This window comes from Leptonotus elevatus, chromosome 1 (assembly GCF_054856555.1).
Source record: "Leptonotus elevatus isolate MCC_2025b chromosome 1, RoL_Lele_1.0, whole genome shotgun sequence".
NCBI lineage: Eukaryota > Metazoa > Chordata > Actinopteri > Syngnathiformes > Syngnathidae > Leptonotus > Leptonotus elevatus.
In genome coordinates, this window is record NC_141239.1 from 30,696,505 (window position 1) to 30,716,248 (window position 19,744).

The following is a 19,744-nucleotide window of genomic DNA, read 5'->3' on the forward strand; positions in this document are numbered from 1 at the left end:
CTTCCTGTTCAATTTTGAGACCTTGGTGTTTATCCTGTCATGATTTCCTCCCAATTTTTCAGGGGAGCAACTAAAATAATTTTCCCAAAATGGCTCACTTCCTATTCAGTTACAGTTATGAGCCCTTCAGACTTTTTCGTACATGCTTTAATGTCCAACCAATTTAGTGTGGACCCTTGAAGCTGGTCTTGGGGTATTTTTTTCCCTAACTTTCCAGGGGGCGCTAGTGACTTTAATAATAGACATGTCGACCCAATTTTGTGTGGGCCGGTGAAACTGGGCTCAGCCTCTGTTCAACTCTTTCATTTGTTGCAATTTTTATTGGAGTTGTGAAGCGCTTGCTGCCGCTTGCATCATTGCAACGGGAGCGCTGGGACGGCACCGAGAGCCCCGCAGGAAGCAGAACAAAACAAAAAAAAAAGCCGAAAAAGTTGAGTCCACTCAAAGTTTGGTTTGGAGATGAAAAGTGAGCTGAATGACTGGAGACATACACGACACATACGCACACACAAAAAGACTTACAGATTCCTGATGGATTTTTTTTTCTTTTTAAAATCACTTTAACAGACGAGTCATGTATTATCAACTACAGAGGACTTTTTACACAGGGTTAGGGTTTCAAATTTGGGTTTCTTGGTTTCAATAAAGGCGAGATAAGGTTTGTATTTTAAGGTCATAATAGAGACTCAAATTCTCTCTAAAAAAAAATGAATACAGATTCAAATTATTGTTTCAATTCATGATTTGTTTTTCAAACCAAGATTAGAGTTATAAACAACGGTTTGGGTACCATATTAGGGGTTCAAGTCTGAGTTAGGGTGTTAAATTAAGGATTCATGCAAGGGTTCGGGTTTCAAGTTAGGATTAGTGTTTAAAATTGGTGTTTGAAACCAAGGTTAGGCTTTCAAATCAGCCTTTCAGCCTTGGTTTTGGTTTCAAATTATGGTTTCAAACCAGGGTTATAGTTTCAAGTCATGGTTAATTAATGGTTTCAAATCAGGCTTCAAAACCAATTTTGGGGTTTCATGACGGGATTAGGCTTTCAAATGAACATTTCATAATTAGATTCCAATCTTGGACATGCTTGTCACAAACTTTAACATTTCAACTCTTCGACCTAATAAAATGTCGACAGAGCTGGCATACTTCAAATATATGTATAAATGACGTATGTTTAATAAAGGCATTTGGCAATTTTTGTGAAGGATTGATGAGCTGGCGTAAAATAAAATGGGAAAAATAGTGACATGGAGGCTTTCAAAATTGTCTCGGGATTATTAAATCCTCCCGAAATCTCAGGGCCAATTTAATCCCGGCTGTTTACAATCTGCTAGCGTTATGTAACACACTAAAGCTCTCTCTCACACACACACACACACACACGCTCGCACGCACACGCTGCTCACTTTTATGTTTAGTGCTGCTCATTTGCATTAATTTGTGTTGCCGTTGTTTTGGGTTGATTTTACAGGTCTGAGGGGGATTTGAATCATCGTTTTAGTAGCACCTTCCGCTCACTCTTTATAGCGTCCACTTCAATTTTGTTTCATTACGCTTGGATTTTGTGCTTAGGTGTCAACTTGCGCCTTTCTGCGACTGCAAAAATCAACAAAGAAAGAAAGATGAAGTGATGATTGCGTTGTCATTTGTGGACTTCAAATTAGGGCAGGGTAAGTACAGAATTCAGGTTTTTAAATTAGGGGGTGTAGCCCAAATTGGGGTTTAAATTAGAGTTAGGATTTAAAATTAGGGTATGGATCTGAGGTAATGGTTTCAGATCAGAAAAAGGGATTGAAAGTATCGTTACAAGTCGTGGTTTGGGTCTCATACTAGGGTTTCAAACCAGGGCTTGGGTTTCAAAGTAGGAGGGGTTTAAGCACAGCCAGCCTTTGAAATTACAGTTGGGGTTTTAAATGAAGGTGTTCAGAGTCAGAAAGTTAGGTTAGTGTTTTAAAGTATTTAATAAAGCAGAGTTAGGGCTTCGTGTCAAGGTTAGAATTGAAAATTACAGTTTCGATTTAAGACAGGGTTTTTGCATCAAAATAGGTTATTGTGCCAAGGTTAGTGTTTTAACTTGTGCCCCTGTTGTTGAAATGTCAAGGATCCCACCTTGGATTTCCATCATCTGTATATCCCAGCCAGACTCGTAAATCATTTTATGCATCCATTCAATGCCAAAGTTCAGGGACAAGAACCTCCCCCAAGGACGCTGCCAAGGGTTAACGTGTTGGCCGTGTAGGCCGTCTGTCTTGGCAGAAATGTTTTATATTGTGTGTATTTTTTGTGGATATTCCAAAATGTTTCCTAAAAAGGGGACATGCAAAAAAGGCATAATGTTCCGTGAAATAAATTTGATGGATTATGGAATGTAAAATGTTGATGAATTGTTTCTTCCATTCATCTCATCTCAATTCACAATATATTTAACATGTGACAACATCTTTAAAGTATATATAACATAATACTGACATGAGATTTTATGAATGTATTTGCTGTAAGTGATTACCAGAATATCTCTAGTAATATTGTTGGATATTTAAACATTATTTCATGCCAGGAGAAATTATTTTTAACCAAAAAACAAACAAAAACACAAGCTAGTGTGTTTTTCACTTATTGTTGTTGTTATGTCAACTGTTTACATTCATTGTCTTCAAATGGCGTGTAAATAAAGTTGATTCAAAATGCTACATGTAGGAACGCAGTAAAATTCCACTTCCTTTCAAGCTGTCACTTACTAGCTGCTTTTGTGCAAAATGAAAGCAATCCCACATAAAAACTTTTATTTTCTATTAAAACAAAAACATTTGTACCCTTTTTGTCAGTACACAATATCAGCTAGCGAGCTACCTGCTTGTTACACGCTATAATGAACAGCTACCGCTATCGTATTAGCCACAGTTTTGTGCTAACAATGCAAGAAGTCATCCATTTGTTATTTGTGCAAATAAACATTAAGATTTGTAAAACTCACTATTTAAAAAAGATTCATTCAGGTTGTCTGCGGCTAATTGTGGCTAATGTTTGTTATTGTTTCAATGAAGGCTGACATATTAGCCAATGGTTGGGGTGACAATACAAGAAGTCTACAGTTGATTATATTTCAAATGTTTTAAACATATTAAATAAACAGAGACACCTAAAATGTACAATTTGTCATTAATTATCGTAGCTAATGTTAGCTAGTTGCCTCAATGCTGGTTATAGTGTTAGCATACAATTTGTGGTTACAAAGCAAAAAAAATCCTGTTTAATATTTATAAATGGGTTTAAACGTACAAACGTAGAAATGTCTCAAATTTAAACCACAGTGTGACTGTGGCTAATTTTAGCTAATGTTAGTCAGTAGGAGATTAACTTTGATTTCGGCACATTATCATTGCTATTGTCTGTAATGATATATAGAAAATGAGTTACATTCAAATACTACACATAGCATCATAAGATTCAAAAATAGGAGAAAAAATTCACAAATCCTACACAGGATCCCACACAGTGAATTGATTGTTGCATTATATATGATGTCATACTTTGTTATTACATATATAGACAGAGTGTACAATTCAAGTCTGCTTTCATTGATATTTCCATTTGTCTTGTCAAGTCATTTCTTAATAAAATAAAGGCGGCTGCACATTCAAATTGTAGTGTTCAAACCGATTCCAGATTCAGGACCACTTCCGTGACCTCCTTCAGCACTGCTCCTCCCCCAGCGAGTCCGTGTTCTCGCCCAAGTCAATGGAGGCGGTTCTCATCTTGGTCCGGACCACCCCTGGATCCGGCGGGGACCCGGGTATGTCCCCGGGGCCCGGGTAGACGTCCAATGTGCCCGAGATGGACTGCAGGGAGCGCTCTCGGAAGTAGTGGAAGGCCTCCTGGTCCAGGAAATTCTGCTCCTCGCGGAGACCCTGCTCGAACAGTTTGCGCTTGTGGCGGAACTCGATGACCGTCTTGGTGTAGGAGTTGAGCGTGGTGACCGAGGCGGCCATGCAGCACGTGAAAGAACCCCACGCCATGCTGATGGGAGAAATCTCAACATTAGTACGGAAAGATTTCACTCCAAAAAAAAATCTACCCAGACATCTGATTTAGCTGCTACTATATCCCAGACTTGCTATTTTGTAGTTCCAGTGGCCTATGGGGTGTGAGTCAGACCTGGGTCACATTCTCAGTTAATGGATATTTAGGAACACTGGACTTCAGTCGACCTAAACTAGTCTGAGACAATCAAGAATTTTGATTCCTGGAAAGGAAGCTACAGACCCAGTGGCCTAATGGATAAGGCATCAGCCTCCGGAGCTGGGGATTGTGGGTTCAAGTCCCACCTGGGTTAAGTGGCTCTTCCATGGTATTCAAGCTCACTGTTGTTTTTAACTACTGAATACGACCTGACCTGTGAAATTCAAGAAATGCATTTTCCAAACTGACACCGACCCAATTTCCTCATGGACTGGATATCAGCCTCTGCCACCTAGAATTGCTGGTTCACCTCATTAATGGAATTAGAGAGGGTGGAAAACTGGCTTCTGGTGGATAGAAGTAGTAGGGACTTCTTCATGAAGTGATCAGTGCCAACAAACAAAAACAGCTCCTTTTCTTCCACACTTGAACCCTCACCCATATTTTCCAAATGGAGCCTAACCCTAAAATCCAATCGTAGGTTGGCGTGCTAACTGACTTTTGGTTCCTGAGCTCACTAAGGATAGTCAAAATATTTGCTTCCTGTAACCTTTGACGATATCCCCTTATCCTAACCTTAACTCAGTTAGACTGACTGGAACCTAACCGCTAACCCTAAAGGCGTAGGACTTAGACTTTAGAAGAATAAATCGATCAATCAACCAGATTCTCACATTAGATCATAAAGCCTAATGCTAAAGCTTTATTTATTTATTAAACTTTTGGACCACGGACTATCCAGGGTCGATAGCTTTTTGACCTGGGAGGACCAAGACTTTGTGGACAGTCACATGTAGGAGGGTGGAGGGAGGGAGTCAGTTTTTCCTACGCTGACCTGAAATATTAAATTAGTTTCAAGTTTCACACACCCGGGGGCCAAATGGACAAGGTTTTAAATTCTGGAGCTAAAGATTGTGGTTTCAAGTTCTACCTGGGTTTCACACTCTGTCAAATACCTTTAACCCCCTCATCCTGTTCCTTCAACCCAACTCTCACCCAAAAACACAGTTTTGGCCTAATGGACAAGGTGTCATCCTCATGATCTGCCGATTGTGGGTTCAATTTCTACCTGGGTTACACGCTCAGATTTTGGATTACTTAAAAAAAATGTGTGTAAACTCACCAGAAAGACCATCCATAATCCCAGCTGTGAGGCCTCCAATCTTCAGGACCCAGACTGACAGTGATCTGAAACACTTGGGTATACATCATGTGGGCCACCATTCCTAGAAGACCTGATACACAAACAGGTAAATATTTACACTTACGGAACAGTAGGACGCGTCATCATTCGTTCGAAGGCTAAATTCCAGTATTGTCCTCCCCTATTCACGGGCGTTACGGACAAAGACTTGACACTATTGGCAAAAATCACAAATAATAAATTCCCAACTAAAAATGTTCATTGTATATGAATAATTTAAAGCTTACGTATGACCCCAAAACACTTGAATATGATTTCAAATTCATCTTACAACACTACCCAGCAAAATTCAATTGAGGTCAATGATTTGATTTAAAAAAAAATGAACCGGAAGTGGAATACCAATTCAATCTGATTTTTCATTTTCTTCAAAGGGCATTTTATCCTTAGTTGGGCATTTACTGTGCCTGGTTGCTTCTACTGTACCACCGAGGGTAGCTCTTTGCAACGTCATGAGAAGTTTACCACCCTGATTGCTTGACTGTCAGTCGGACCTCTGGTAAAATCTTCCGTCATGCTGCTGTTTGCTGTCAAGCCGGCTAACGCCACTGTTAACTACATTTTGTACGTTTTTTTTTTTTTCATGCTACATACATGATAGGGGTGGTATGAAGAGGTGGAGAACGTTTCAGTCACAGGTACCAAAGACACGGCCCGCCAAAGGATAACAAGGCAGACTGAGCATGAAGAAAGATGTCCAGCCCCACTTTGCAGCTGAGCTCAGCAGTCGTCAATTAGAGCGGCTATAATTATGCTAATTAGTCATCATACGACGCCCACTGATCCATACAAGCTGCCCGTCGGGGGCGTTGGATCAATTGCACGTGTGGACGTAATCATCAGTCAACATCTTAACACTCCGTCAAACGCCACCACGTGTTTTGCTAAGTGTGTGTACGCGTGTGTGCTTTTGTCTTTGCTACATTGTGCGGCCCATACATGCGTGTTTTTCATGATTTAACTACCATTGCGAGGACCGACTTGAAATTGTGGGGACATTTTGGTGGTCCCCACAAGTTCAGACCTCTTTTTGAGGGTCAAGACTTCGTTTTGGAGTTAAGGTTTGAATTGGGTTATGGTTGAGGTTAGGGTAAGGAATAGGGGTAGGCAATCATTTTTGATGGTTGGGATTAGGGGAAGGGGCTAGGGAATGCATTATGTCAATGAGATGTCCCCACGATGATACAAAAACAAGTGTTAGTGTGTGTGTGTGTGTGTGTGTGTGTGTAAGGGGTAAATAACAAGTGTACGAGATTTACAGCGGGCCATAAAGAGAGCATCATTCCTCTCCGACCTTGACGACGCATCCGCTCCGGTTTCTAGGAAACGTGCGTCACATTATTATGTGGACTGAGTCGGTTCGTAAGGTCCACAGCGGTCGGTGACGTCAGCTAACAGACGAACGCGTAAGAGACTCATTAGTGGATTGCTAATTAGATGTATTTATGGCGCTTACTGCTTATGTTCTGCTTTTAAATACGTACAGATAGCAAAGTGTGCAGCTTTGATGACCAGTCCAAAGCTGCATTCTTACAATTTAGTGGGTCTGCTACTTATTATTTATACATATATTTCTAAACTGTGTTTTCATAAAATAATCCCAAAACTGCTCCCGTTAAATTTAGGGGAGAATTGACATTTTTCTGATAGTAAATCGCTATATATTCCGTTTTTTTTTTTCTTTCATTCTTTTTTATAATTCAGCCTCAGTCAAATCTATTTCATTAGTTATGATTACCTGTTCAGTTGGTTGGTTGGCTGTTAATTGGTTGGTTTCTTGGTTGATCAAATCCATTTAATTGGTTGGTAAAATCTACTTCATCAGTCAGTTAGTTTATTACTAATGTAAGTAGTTTACTTGGTTGGTTTATTGGTTTATCAAATTTCAAATGTAAATAGTTGACTGGTCAGTTGGGGGGTTAGTTTGTTGGTTGGACATTCCAATATATTTAACTGGTTGGTCAAATCTTATTTATTAGTTGTGGCATTTGGTAATGGATTCTTGAGTTGGTTAGCTGACAAACAACTCGCACATTAGAAAGCAATTGGGAGTCCATTTTAAAAAGTTTGTAAATTATGTTTTTAAAATGGTAAGTCTTAATTGTCCTTTTACGTTACTCCTAATCTTTAAATCTGCCTTTTTACAAATACTCTGATAAAATATTGATCTTATTGATTATGGAAATTCCAATTCCTAGACATGATCTAATGGATCTCAAAGGAGAAAGCCTAGGCAGAGATCCTCTCTTGGTGGTCCTCTCCTCACGTGCTCAAGATTTGATGAAAAGAAGTCATAAGAGGAAGAGTCTGTTGCTCACTTCTAATGCAAGATGCTGTCTTGGCATCTGCAGAATGGTGGCAGCGATGCCAACTTCTTGTGTAAGAACACACTCACACATACACACACACGTGCACACACACGTTGTTGTGTAAGAGCTTTAAGGCAGTTCCAATCCCTGACGGACCAACACGGAGGATAACCTCTGAACTCGGATGACCTCGCACGAAGCTGCACTTTCCAATATTTCTCGACGTTTGATGCTGACAAGAGGCGACACACAGACAAATGTTATTTTACCTCCTCCAAGCATGTACAGCAATGGGAGAATTCGGAAAGAATGTTAACATCACTATTAATTGGTAATTTCAGTGGTTGGTCGTTTGGGTAGTATGTTGGTCAATTTATTGATCATTGGTGAGTTAGTAGTTTAGTTGGTCAGTTAGTCAAGTGTTTGCCCAGTTAGTCAGTTTAATGGGTCTTCGTTATTTGTTCAGTTGGTTAGGTATTGAATGGTTGGTTGAGTGAGTAGTTAAATGGTTGGTTGGTTCATTTGTTAGTTGACTGGTTAGTTAGTTAGGTAGTTAGTTAGTAACCACCTAATTTTGCACATCAAGGCTAGTTAGTTAGTTAGTTAATTAGTCTGGAACCACTTCCTTTTGCACTTCAAGGTTAGTTAGTTAGTTACCAGCTACTTGTGCACATCCCAGTTAGTTAGTTCGTTAGTTAGTTAGTTTGTGAGTTTGTTAGTTGGTTGGCTGGTTGGTTAGTTAGTTAGTTAGTTAGGAACCACTTCCTTTTGCACTTCAAGATTAGTTAGTTAGTTAGTTAGTTAGTAACCACCTAATTTTGCACATCAAGGCTAGTTAGTTAGTTAGTTAATTAGTCTGGAACCACTTCCTTTTGCACTTCAAGGTTAGTTAGTTAGTTACCAGCTAATTGTGCACATCACAGTTAGTTAGTTTGTGAGTTGGTTAGTTGGTTAGTTGGTTAGTTAGTTAGTCTGGAACCACTTCCTTTTGCACATCAAGTAATTTGAGACTTTGACCTTACCGGACAGCACAGTAAAGACAGCGGCAAAGGCATTCAGTTTCAGTCCATCGATGACGTTGCTGGAGTGGAAAAGCTCCAAACACATCAGGCTGAAGCCGACCACCAGCAGGAGGATGTACAGGACCTCCGACACCACCGACAGCCACAGCACGCCTGACACAACACGCACAACTAATTAGGGAATCTTCAAAAGGATTGGGAAAAAGTGATGAAATTGGGGAGTTTGGACAAATGTATTGGAACATCTTTAAGTTAGATTTGATTGATTGATATAGAACACAAATATGTGTTGTTTGCAAAAATGATGGACATGTTTAAAAAAAACACAACAACTTTGAGTCCAGAGGGAATCTCGCTGTTACGCTCTCGGTTTGTTTCTTTTTTTCTCCTCCTTCACGTTTTGGAGCACTACAAGGCTCAAGCTGTGCCATCATGACACACACGACACAATTTTAAAAGATTATCTGATTCCACCGAGATCCGGCTGAGTTGCAACCCTGCGTGCTCCCTTTTGCCGTTCACTGTCACACACAATTTTTAATTTAATTCTGTTTATCTATTTGCTTTTCAACACAAGATGAACAGATTTTTTATTTGATGTATTTTATTTTATTAAAGATTTTTTTTTACGTCTGTTTAACATATCAAAAAAGAATTACAAATTCAATTTAACATTTTAATTAAATCAAGTATATTTCAATTTAGCCATAATAACTTGCCCATCAGGTACCAAATGAGAGCAAGCGACACTTGCAGGCTTGCGACCGGTCACTTCATCAGTGGCCGATTGACGGACGAGCGCGGAAGTGAAAAGATTAGCGTGACCAATCTCCATTGATTTCACGCCAGCATTTGGAAGATTACGGTGTGACAGCGGGTCGAAGCGCAAGGACTCGCTTGCTTTTCAACAACAAATGTGGCTCACATCAATAAGTGGTCGTGGTAGCTGAGGTCAAAGTTGAAGAAGTTACATACATAAGATACGTGTATGATAGATAATGCATGGTAGGATGCATGTACTGTATATAGACAAGTAGGTAAATATTTTTGTTAGTGTATGTATGGTATGCTATTCTGTTTTTCACATCTATTTGCTGTAGATTTTTGCGCGTGTATGTGTGCCTTATTGTGAGCAGGGGCAGCAGCTTCTTCTGCTTCTTCTTCTACTTGTAGCAGTGTTTTAAGGTGGTTGGCAAGAACTATTTAGGTACATTACCGCCACCTACTGGTATGGAGTGTGAAAAATATGCCTACTAACCTACTTCCCCTGAATAATAATAACCATATGCTATCTATATGAAACTTGATTTTAAATTTCCCTATGTTCTCTCAGCCAGATCTGTACACTTCAAGAAACAATGTAGAATTTGACAATTTTTACTATTATTCAATTTCTCTTTTTCCAAGAGATTTAAAATTTGTCTTCTTTCCCTGTCATGGTTTTCACAATGTATAATTACATGTTCTATTATCTTTTTGCTTCCCACAGTTGAGCAGCGGATTGGCGGGCCCAGCCTGATATCACCATAGGATTGGTCAGAGCAAGGAAGATGACTTTTTTCAACCACCTGTTGAGTGCTATCTGCGGCTCGTCCCAATTTCCCACTTCCATCTGGGTCAAGTGTTGTGTTTTGCACCCGTCATCCTAGTGTAAGTACTTTAGAGGATGCTGCGGCGTTGTCTTTTGACTTGGACAGAAGCATTTTTTTTAACTTGTCTACCCCTGTTTATTGACCTTGGTGTTTTGTTGTAAGAAAGTTTAGGGTTCATTTAGACCTATTTTGTTTGTTTTTTTAGCATTGTTCTCCCTCTGAAGCTAAAATAAATAAAACTTTAACCTCATGTTTGTTGTCGCTGGCCTTACTTGGGAATGAGAAATCTGGGGACCGTGCATAGCAGGTTATGCTTTGAGATTTTCCTCGACCAGGAACATATTTCACAAACAGGTCATGGATGTAAATGACAGTGTATGACATGATATACAGTATATGTAAGGAAGTGGTACACAGTCAATTCTGTAGCATACATTTGACTCTATTTAGAGTGGGACCAAATAGACTCAGTTTTAGAGTAATATTTACACTTAAAAGAGTGAAAAATAAAGAATTGGGGGAAAAAAGTCACTCAAGGGTAGAGGAACGAACTCCTGTCCTTTAGCTTGGGAGACAGCCAATTTACTCCCTGCGCCACGCAGCTACTGCTGTGTGTTAGTATATCGCTCGTGTCAGCTGGAATCTTCATCACTCCAAGAGACCAAAAACGATGTCTTTGGTCTCTTGGAGATAAGCAAACAGCAAGCGGGGCGTAGCTCAGGTGGTACTGTGGCAGTCTCCCAAGCTGAAGGTTGTGAGTTGGTCCCTCAATCCTTGAGAGACTTTTATTTATTTAATTTTCAATTCTTTATTTTACTCACCTTCCGGTGTAAATCTTAGCCTACTCTAAAACTGAGTCTATTTGATCTCACCGTAAATAGAGTCAAATTTAGTCTAAATAGAGTAATAATATTTACTCTACAGTAATGTATGATAGGATGTGCATTGGTAGGCAGATAGCGCATGATAAGACGTATTTAGTTTAATATAGGATGCATGTAATTGATGGATAGTATTTGATAGGATGTGTTTGATGGGTTGGTTGTACATGGGTCGATTGTGTATGACGAGATGTATGTATTGTGATTAACTTTTAATTATTAGGATTATAAAGATAGGTAGATAGTGTATGATATGATGTACATACTGTGTATAAGTAGACAATGTATGCAGGCAGGTAAACAAAAAAAATGTATATGTATGACCCACTGATTGAATGAAGGCCTATCTTTCAGCATCGACTCAATTTGCCATCCATTTTCTGCTTTGTGATTTCCTCGAGCAGGCGAGGACGCGTAATGGCCGTCATTACTCACCTCTCTCCGAGGCGGGGGCCAGGTCAATGAAGCTGCGACACTTCTCACCTGAGATGCACAAAAAGACACACGAGTAAAGGAGATAAACCAACGGGAGAGGAAACGGAGGACAAGGTGAGAGCGGCTGGGAATTAAGCCCGCAGAAGACGCACCAACGCATACCAGGAGTTTATTACGACAACAGAAAAAGAAGCAAAGAATCAAAGCAACATAATACTATGCACACCCTAATATTATACACTTCCTATTTGTAGTAAAAAAATAAAAAATCTTAACTCATTCACTGCCACTGACGGCTATAAACGTCAAAAATTCATTTGAACTATTTCTATTAGTTAAACATTTTTTTCCACTTTTGTTGAAAATCAAGATTTTTTTTATTGTACATAAAATTTGTGATTAATCGCGAGTTAACTAGTGAAGTCATGCGATTAATTACGATAAAAAACTTTAATTGCCTGACGCCCCGAATTTTTTATAATATTTTCTTTCTTCTTTTTTTTTTTATTCATTCACTGCCGTTGACGGCTATAAACGTCAAAAATTAATTTAAACTATTTCTTTTAGTTTAACATTTTTTTCCACTTTTGTTAACAAGAGGATGAAATCCCAGTATTTTTTATTGTACATTTAGAACATATAGAATTTGTGATTAATCGTGAGTTAGTGAAGTCATGTGATTAATTACAATTGAAAAAAAAAATTGCTTCTTGCCCCTAATTTTTAATAATCTTTCTTTTAAATGAATTTATGGCAGTGAATGAGTTAAAGTGAAGTCCTGTGACTATGTCAGCTCAGTGGCCTAGTGGTAGAGTGTCCGACCTGAGACTGGGAGGTTGTGGGTTCAATCCACCGGCCGGGTCATACCAATGACTATAAAAGTGGGACCCATTGCTGCCCTGCTTGACACCCAGCATTCTGGTTTGAATATAGAACAGGTCATCCTGTCAGATTGTTAACATGGCATTCAGCATTTTGGTTTACTGGTAAGGGTCGTGACCTCATGCTGCACAGCCTTATTCCCAAATGAAATAACTGCAGATGCTCTGAGATACAATTGTATTTCAACCACTCAGTTCAGAAAGCATCACAGGATAAACACATACACATCTTTTTTTTATTAAAAGTAATATAGTCAGATTAAATAAGCAGTAGTAAAGTCGCTCGACCCAAAGTAGACTTGCATTATATTTTTACTGTTGACAATGGTTCACAGTTTTACACTACAATCAGAAAGTCAAATAGTCAAACAGTCGTGTGATGAAAGTACACCAACGTGTTTATGTTTTTCCAGCGCGGCGTAGTTATCCGCCATTCATCATCTCCAAGGTTAACTTGAGAAGAAAAAACAGGTGATGTCGTTGCGCCACAAACGCAGCAAGCAGAGAAAGGCGTCTGATTACCCACGTGAATGTAAAATGTAATTACGCTTCAACTGCAACCCGATGCGGTCGTATCACTTTTCAAAACTTAATGGGGAGGGGGGGAGAGGGCAAAAAATAAATACTAAAACATCATCATCATACTCAGCAGCTTGGGTAATCACTGAAATTCCACTCAGGTACATGAAATCACACAAAAATCAAGGCTGCAAGCCGTAGTCAACCATTGACAACCTCTCACTTTAAAGACCCTTTACATTGAATTCTGAGACTTACACGTTCATACAAAATTGCTGAAAACGTGCAAAGTCTGAGAATTATGCACTACTGAATTGTGGAGATATAACAAACGGTTTCTCACAATTTCAGTTTGCCACATTTTTTGGGCAGGTCTAAAACGGCGCCGTGTCACAAATGATGGAGTTTGGCATGAGTTATCCTACCCTACGATATAAGAACTTGAGCGCCTTCATTCGCATCAGGAGTTATCCGGCACAATTGTGACATGCAATTAGTTAGCTAGCTATGACTTTTCTTGCAGATAAGCTGCTTTAGAGTGCCTCGTTGTAGGCCTACAGTACACACACATTACGAAGAGAGAGATGGAAGAGCGAGGAAGGCGGACTATGTATTGTTTTTAAGACTGACAGCGTGTAGACTTGGGCTTCAAGCTGTTATAGCTGCTTTAGAGTGCCTCGTTGTCCGTGACAACACAGTGGAATATATTCTAGCCACCTGAGATTTTAAGCAGACATATTATCACGGGTCACACATGCAGATGTAGTTATGCGCAGGCAGAAGAAAGACGCTCAGATCAGTGGTAGGGAACCCGGGTCCTCGAGAGCCGATGTTCTGCCTGTTTTGCATGTCTCCCTCCATCAACACACCTGGTTGATTAACAAGATCGTTATCAGGCTTCTACAGAGCTTGCTGATTAGCTGATCAGTTGAGTCAGCTGTGTTTGAGGAGAGAGACATGGAAAACAGGCAGGACGGTGTCTCTTCCTATCCCTGCGCTAGATGAAGTAGTGTTCATTTTCCAGGTTGCGGTGGTATTTAATTGGCAGTTGAGTGCGGTTTTATTTTATTATTTTAGCGAGAGGCTAGTAAACGGGTATGAAATTACGTCACGCCTATAATATTTTTCTTTAAAAAAAAACACTCGTAAGCATATTGGTGAGAGGCTAATAAAAGAGACATATAAGGGGGTCATAAAGTACGATGCTAATAAACATTACATAAGAGGTTATCAACAATGTCAAGTTGGAACCCACCCCTCCCTCCATAAAATAACGCCCTATAGTAAAAAATAAAACTGTCATTTTCATATCTGCGTCCTTTTCTTGTTTCTCAGCTTTGACCTTTTCCTCTCCATGTTTACGATAAGTGTAGCTAATTTCCCTTAATTCCCTAAGAGCCGCATCCCCCACCTTGCATCTCTTCTACAGAGGGTGACTCCATAAAGAGGACGCAAATTAATTTCCATGTGACATAATGTAAGCGTTGCGCAGTAGAAAACAATTTCCACCACCACTGCATTGGCTGCCTGCAGGTATACCTAATCATTCACATCTTGAGTGTACGAAGTAGCACATGTTAAAGACATGTGGCTAATTAGAGAATAGCATGAGTAATACAAAAATATTAGCCGGCCAAACAATGCTCACACCCTAACTGAACCTGTATCGCTCATTCGTAAAGCTCCCAGGGGCCACCTTGGAGAAGCTCCTAGGTGATCATCATGAATACAGATCACAGGACGGAGTACACGGTTCGGTTAATCGTCCTTTTATTGATTCTGGAACCATTTGAAACCCATACGTTTAAATGGAGACCAAACATTGGTCCGATCAAGGAAGTGGATGGACACAAATGGACGCTTGCTCCATGCCACAAAACAAAAAAAGACATTTGTGTGATCAACACAGCACACTGAACACACATAACCACATCTGTTGTGTGGACGAAATTGACAAAAAATACAAAAGAGTACTATCAAATTCCGTGCGTCGTAAGTATTCAACGAGTATTGAACGGGTCTAACATTTGCCATCATCAAGCCCAGCTGTTTTTTTTTTATATATCTTTTTTTATCACTCTTAACTGGTGCTGTCAAAGTTAAAGCGTTAACTGATTAATTAATCACAAAAAATTATCATTCACTGCCATTGACGGTTATAGACGTCAAATATTCATTTTAAATATTTCTATTAGTTTAACATTTTATTCCATTTTTGCTAACAAGAGAATGAAAACCTAGAAAAAAATGTATTGTACATTTAGATATAAAATTTGTGATTAATCGTGAGTTAACTTGTGAAGTCATGCAATTAATTACGATTAAAAAAATAATCGCCTATTACATTTTGTTACTGTAATTAATCGCATTACTTCACTAGTTAACTCACGATTAATCATACATTTTATATCTGTTCTAAATGTACAATAAAAAAATTCTAGGCTTTCATACTCTTGTTAACAAAAGTAGAGCAAATGTTAAACTAATAGAAATAGTTCAAATGAATTTTTTGACGTCAATAGCCGTCAATTGCAGTGAATGAGTTAATCATAAATTAACGTAGATTAATCACACTATTAATTTTGACAACAGATTATCGTTTAGCGTGACAGCAGATGGCTACGTTGACGGTAGCACAGGTTGTTTGTTGTTTTAGCAATAAACATAATTACATGCATTCAATTAAAGCATTTAATAAATGTTTGCGTATCACATTTATAATATTTGTTCATGTCAAAATATTGGGCTTATAATATTTTTTTCAGAAGTAATGAACTAATTAGAAAATGAGGAGGATGAGCGTGTGCAGTGGATCAAAAAATGTCGAAGACGTCCTCATAACATTAAATGTCAAAAGAATAAACATAACCAGTGCTCTTCAAATTTGGCGGGAATTTTTTTTTGATTAAAAAAGCCTTTTTTTATTAAGCGAATAATCGTGATTAATCAGAATTCTAAGATGTAATTAATCTGATTTAAAAATGCCATCGTTTGACAGCCCTACTCTTAACACATCCTGCAACACGGGATAATCGTTTAGGATCATCGTTGGAGATATCAGGTCATGCATATGGAGGAAAATGCTTACATTTGGCCTGATTATCGGTACGTGTGTTCTGTGATTATCTGGCTATTGTTCCATTGTTTCACATCACAATTACAATTACCATGTATTGTAAATATTGAACAGGCTTGCCAGTTACAAATATGAAAAATTTGAAAAATAAAATAAAAACCACATTTTGCACACACCAGCCCAACAGATTTTGAGGTCATGCTGACTTTGATTGGAAAGTATGGAAAATGCTGAAATTGGGCTTCATTATCAGTATGCGTGTACCCTGATTAAATGGCTATCATTCGTTTTCATGTCACAATCGCTGAATTTGTGGATCACATAACATCTTTAATATTTACGATCATCAGGCTCTGACTGTTTTTTTACAGAAAGTTTGTGAGGAAAATTCATTTGAAACACCCTACACCGCTGGATAATCGCTCAGGATCATTTTTCACAGACATCTGATAATCGGGCCTATTTAGTCTTTGACTGGAATGGGTCAAAAATGCTGAAATTTGGCCTGATTGTCGGTATGTGTGTACCCTGATTAATTGGCTACTGTACAGTTTTGTGTCAAAATCACAGGGTTTGTGGCTCAGCCCAACTCTGTGTTGACCACACATGGAAGAATTTTTGGTCAATATTGAACAGAATTTAAGTTTATTTTTCTTCAAGAAGATTGAGGAGGGTAAATAATAATAACAAGATAATCGCTTTGGATCAACTTTCACAGACTTCCAATAGTCGGCCCTATATGCTGATTTTGTTTGGAAAGGAAGGAAAAAAATGGATTTGTTCCAATTACCAGCATGTGTGTGCCCTAACACCGCAGGATAATCGTTTAGATACATATAATGGATGGGTATTGGCCTATGGTGATCACAGGGGTAAGTATTAAAATTCAGTCATATTATTGATATTTTTTTTACCCCACACCACACGATAATCACTTTATCTTACAATCGGGTCTATGCTGACAGAAAGGGGATTTTTTATTTTTTTTTGGCCTGATTATGTATGGTACGGTGTAAGGTGTTTTGTTGCTCTCACGCTGATGCATGTGATTATGTCGCAAAAACAAAACCTTTATCAAATACATGTAATTAGTTTCCAGTTAAAATCTTATTTTTAGGGGGGGGGGCATTTTAATTTTCCTTTACTTAGTGTTGCTGTGACTCATTGGTGACTACATCCCAGCGCACGGAGGAGGTGGCAAGCCATGAGAGTAGACACGTTGGTGGACATCCAATCCAGTGAGTGACTCTCCAATTTGATAGCGTGCACTTTACTGCATGTGTGCTCTGCAGCAGGGGGCCACAAATAGACAAAGAACAATCACGGGATTTTTTAAAAATTGCACAGCAGATGACAAAACGTAAATGTCAATGCTTTCAAATATATATATATATATATATATATATATATATATATATATATATATATATATATATATATATATATATATATATATAAAATGATTGGATTCAGCAGTAATGTTTCTTTCGTCAGCACTTTTGAGGCGAAGTAACCGATGGGTTGTACAGATGCTCCGTTACGACTGAGACAAGAACATTTAAAAGAGAGAGAGAGAGAGAGCGAGAGAGCGAGAGAGAGCGAGAGAGAGAGAGAGAGAGAGAGAGAGAGAGAGAGAGAGAGAGAGAGAGAGAGAGAGAGAGAGAGAGAGAGAGAGAGAGAGAGAGAGAGAGAGAGCAAATTGGAGCGCAGAACTTTGTTGCAACCTGCAGAGGCGCTGTTGAGTCACTCAACAATGAGTTTGCTAGATGTGGTCAAGACAGAACCAAGTTTGTTTTAACCTTTCCTCCCAGATTCCTTAAACGCATCAGAGCCGTGATACGTCTGATGACGTCACACGCAAAAGTTGGTCATTGTTGGCAGCTCACATGCACACGCGCGCGCACGCACACGCTCCGAACGTGTAGCTCGCGCGTCTCTACGCTGCCGCTTTTACGCACTGCTCCACCCACCTGCCTCGTGGATGTTCTCTTCGCACGAGTACCAGATTCCGGTGTGGAAGCGTCTGAAGAGGAAGCGGTCGTCCCCGGTCTCCCAGCTGTAGTGCACCTTGCTCTGGTCCGTCTCGTTGACGCCGTAGTCGATGCAGTTGTGGCGCCGTTGCGCGCTGCAGTTGGGCTTGGGCACCCGCTGCGTGCCCTCGCACCAGTACGTGGTGATGAAGGCCGTGGTGGAGAACAGCAGCGCTACCAGGTTCAGGCCCACGGACAGAAGAGCGCGGCACTTGCGCGTCGTCTTCATGGTGGCGGAGAAGGCGGCGGCGGCGGCGTGGGGTGCGAGGCGCGTCAGGCGGCGTGAGGCGCGGGCGGCATGGCGCACGGGCCAGGGAACCGCGCGCTCCTCTTATTTTACGCAACCTGTCTTCTTGGTACTCCCGTGGCCGCTCCAGTCAGGTGGTCCTGGCGGAAGTGGAGAGTGAAGACAAGGAGGACTTGTTTGGTCCACGTCCCCGCTGCTTGTGAGTGGACTTTTTAGCCCGCACTGGCGTCCTCCTCTCTCTCTCTCTCTCTCTCTCTCTCTCTCTCTCTCTCTCTCTCTCTCTCTCTCTCTCTCTCTCTCTCTCTCTCTCTCTCTCTCTCTCTCTCTCTCTCTCTCTCTCTCTCTCTCTCTCTCTCTCTCTCGCACACATGCACTTACTGTATCCTACCCAAAATCCTCACACACACATTCGGCCAACAATCCACATACACACACTAACAAAACACACAACATGCATGAAATAAATTCACAAACACACAAAAATGTGCACAAAACATAAGACAAACTCGCAAACAAAGCTGCACACTGACACACACAACACAGAAGACACACAGACACACCCACACGCAAACTTACACAGAAACACACTCACACACACACATTTGACCTATGCCCACGTATTTATAAATGACTGCTTTGGCATAACGTACGTTTTTTTCATATGCAAAAAACATCTTTAAATGATCACACACATGTTGTGCGCTCATTACCAGGAATTAAAATCGCTTTTGGTTTTTGGATAATAGTCTCAAGGCGTCTTGAACAATAAACTCCCAATTACTGTAATTGTAAAACCAATGAATTGCCCAGCCTGAAGCTCAAGTAATGGAATCTATTAGCTGCTGTGCCTATGAGTGTCCAACAGCCTGGAAAAGGACTCCTCCCTTCTTCCTTTTTTTCTTTCCTGTCATTCGTGTAGTGTCACATTCTGTGGAAAGTGGAAAAATCGGTGCGAAAGCATCTGATCAATCATAGCTGGTAGAGAATGGAGGTGGGTGGGTGGAAGGGGAAGTCACAGGTGACGAGGCCTTGACACCGCCCCCACTCCACGGACAATCCATCAGCTGACATTTTACAGCTCCACCCCAAGGCCAATCCCAGACCTCTTTTGTGTGTGTGTGTGTGTGTGTGTGTGTGTGTGTGTGCGTGCGTGCGTGCGTGTGTGTGTGTGCGTGTGTGCACGTGCGGCACTAGAAATGTAAACCCAACATGTGCGTGCGTGCGTGTATTTATTGGTGTCTGGACTAAGACCCCAAATCTACAATCACTATTCATATACCATTTACCCACCAAATCAATTCAATCCAATTTGCCCATAATGGTAAATGGTAAATGAGTGCACTTAAATAAATTGAGACGCACACAGCAA

General features: G+C 40.0%; 1 protein-coding gene and 1 non-coding gene across 2 annotated transcripts; one reads left to right on the forward strand and one right to left on the reverse strand.

The window, feature by feature from the left end:
• Positions 1-1,974: 1,974 nt before the first annotated feature.
• gsg1l (gsg1-like) lies at positions 1,975-18,561 on the reverse strand. Its single transcript, XM_086075767.1, has 5 exons — positions 18,069-18,561; positions 11,623-11,670; positions 8,715-8,867; positions 5,303-5,414; positions 1,975-4,017 (listed from the first exon to the last, which is right to left on the reverse strand). Exons 1-5 carry the CDS (start codon positions 18,355-18,357, stop codon positions 3,693-3,695), a joined length of 927 nt encoding a protein of 308 aa, XP_085931893.1. The 5' UTR covers positions 18,358-18,561; the 3' UTR covers positions 1,975-3,692.
• On the forward strand, positions 4,261-4,333 carry trnar-ccg (transfer RNA arginine (anticodon CCG)). The gene has a single exon. It is a non-coding gene; the product is annotated as a tRNA-Arg (tRNA).
• Positions 18,562-19,744: the final 1,183 nt, after the last annotated feature.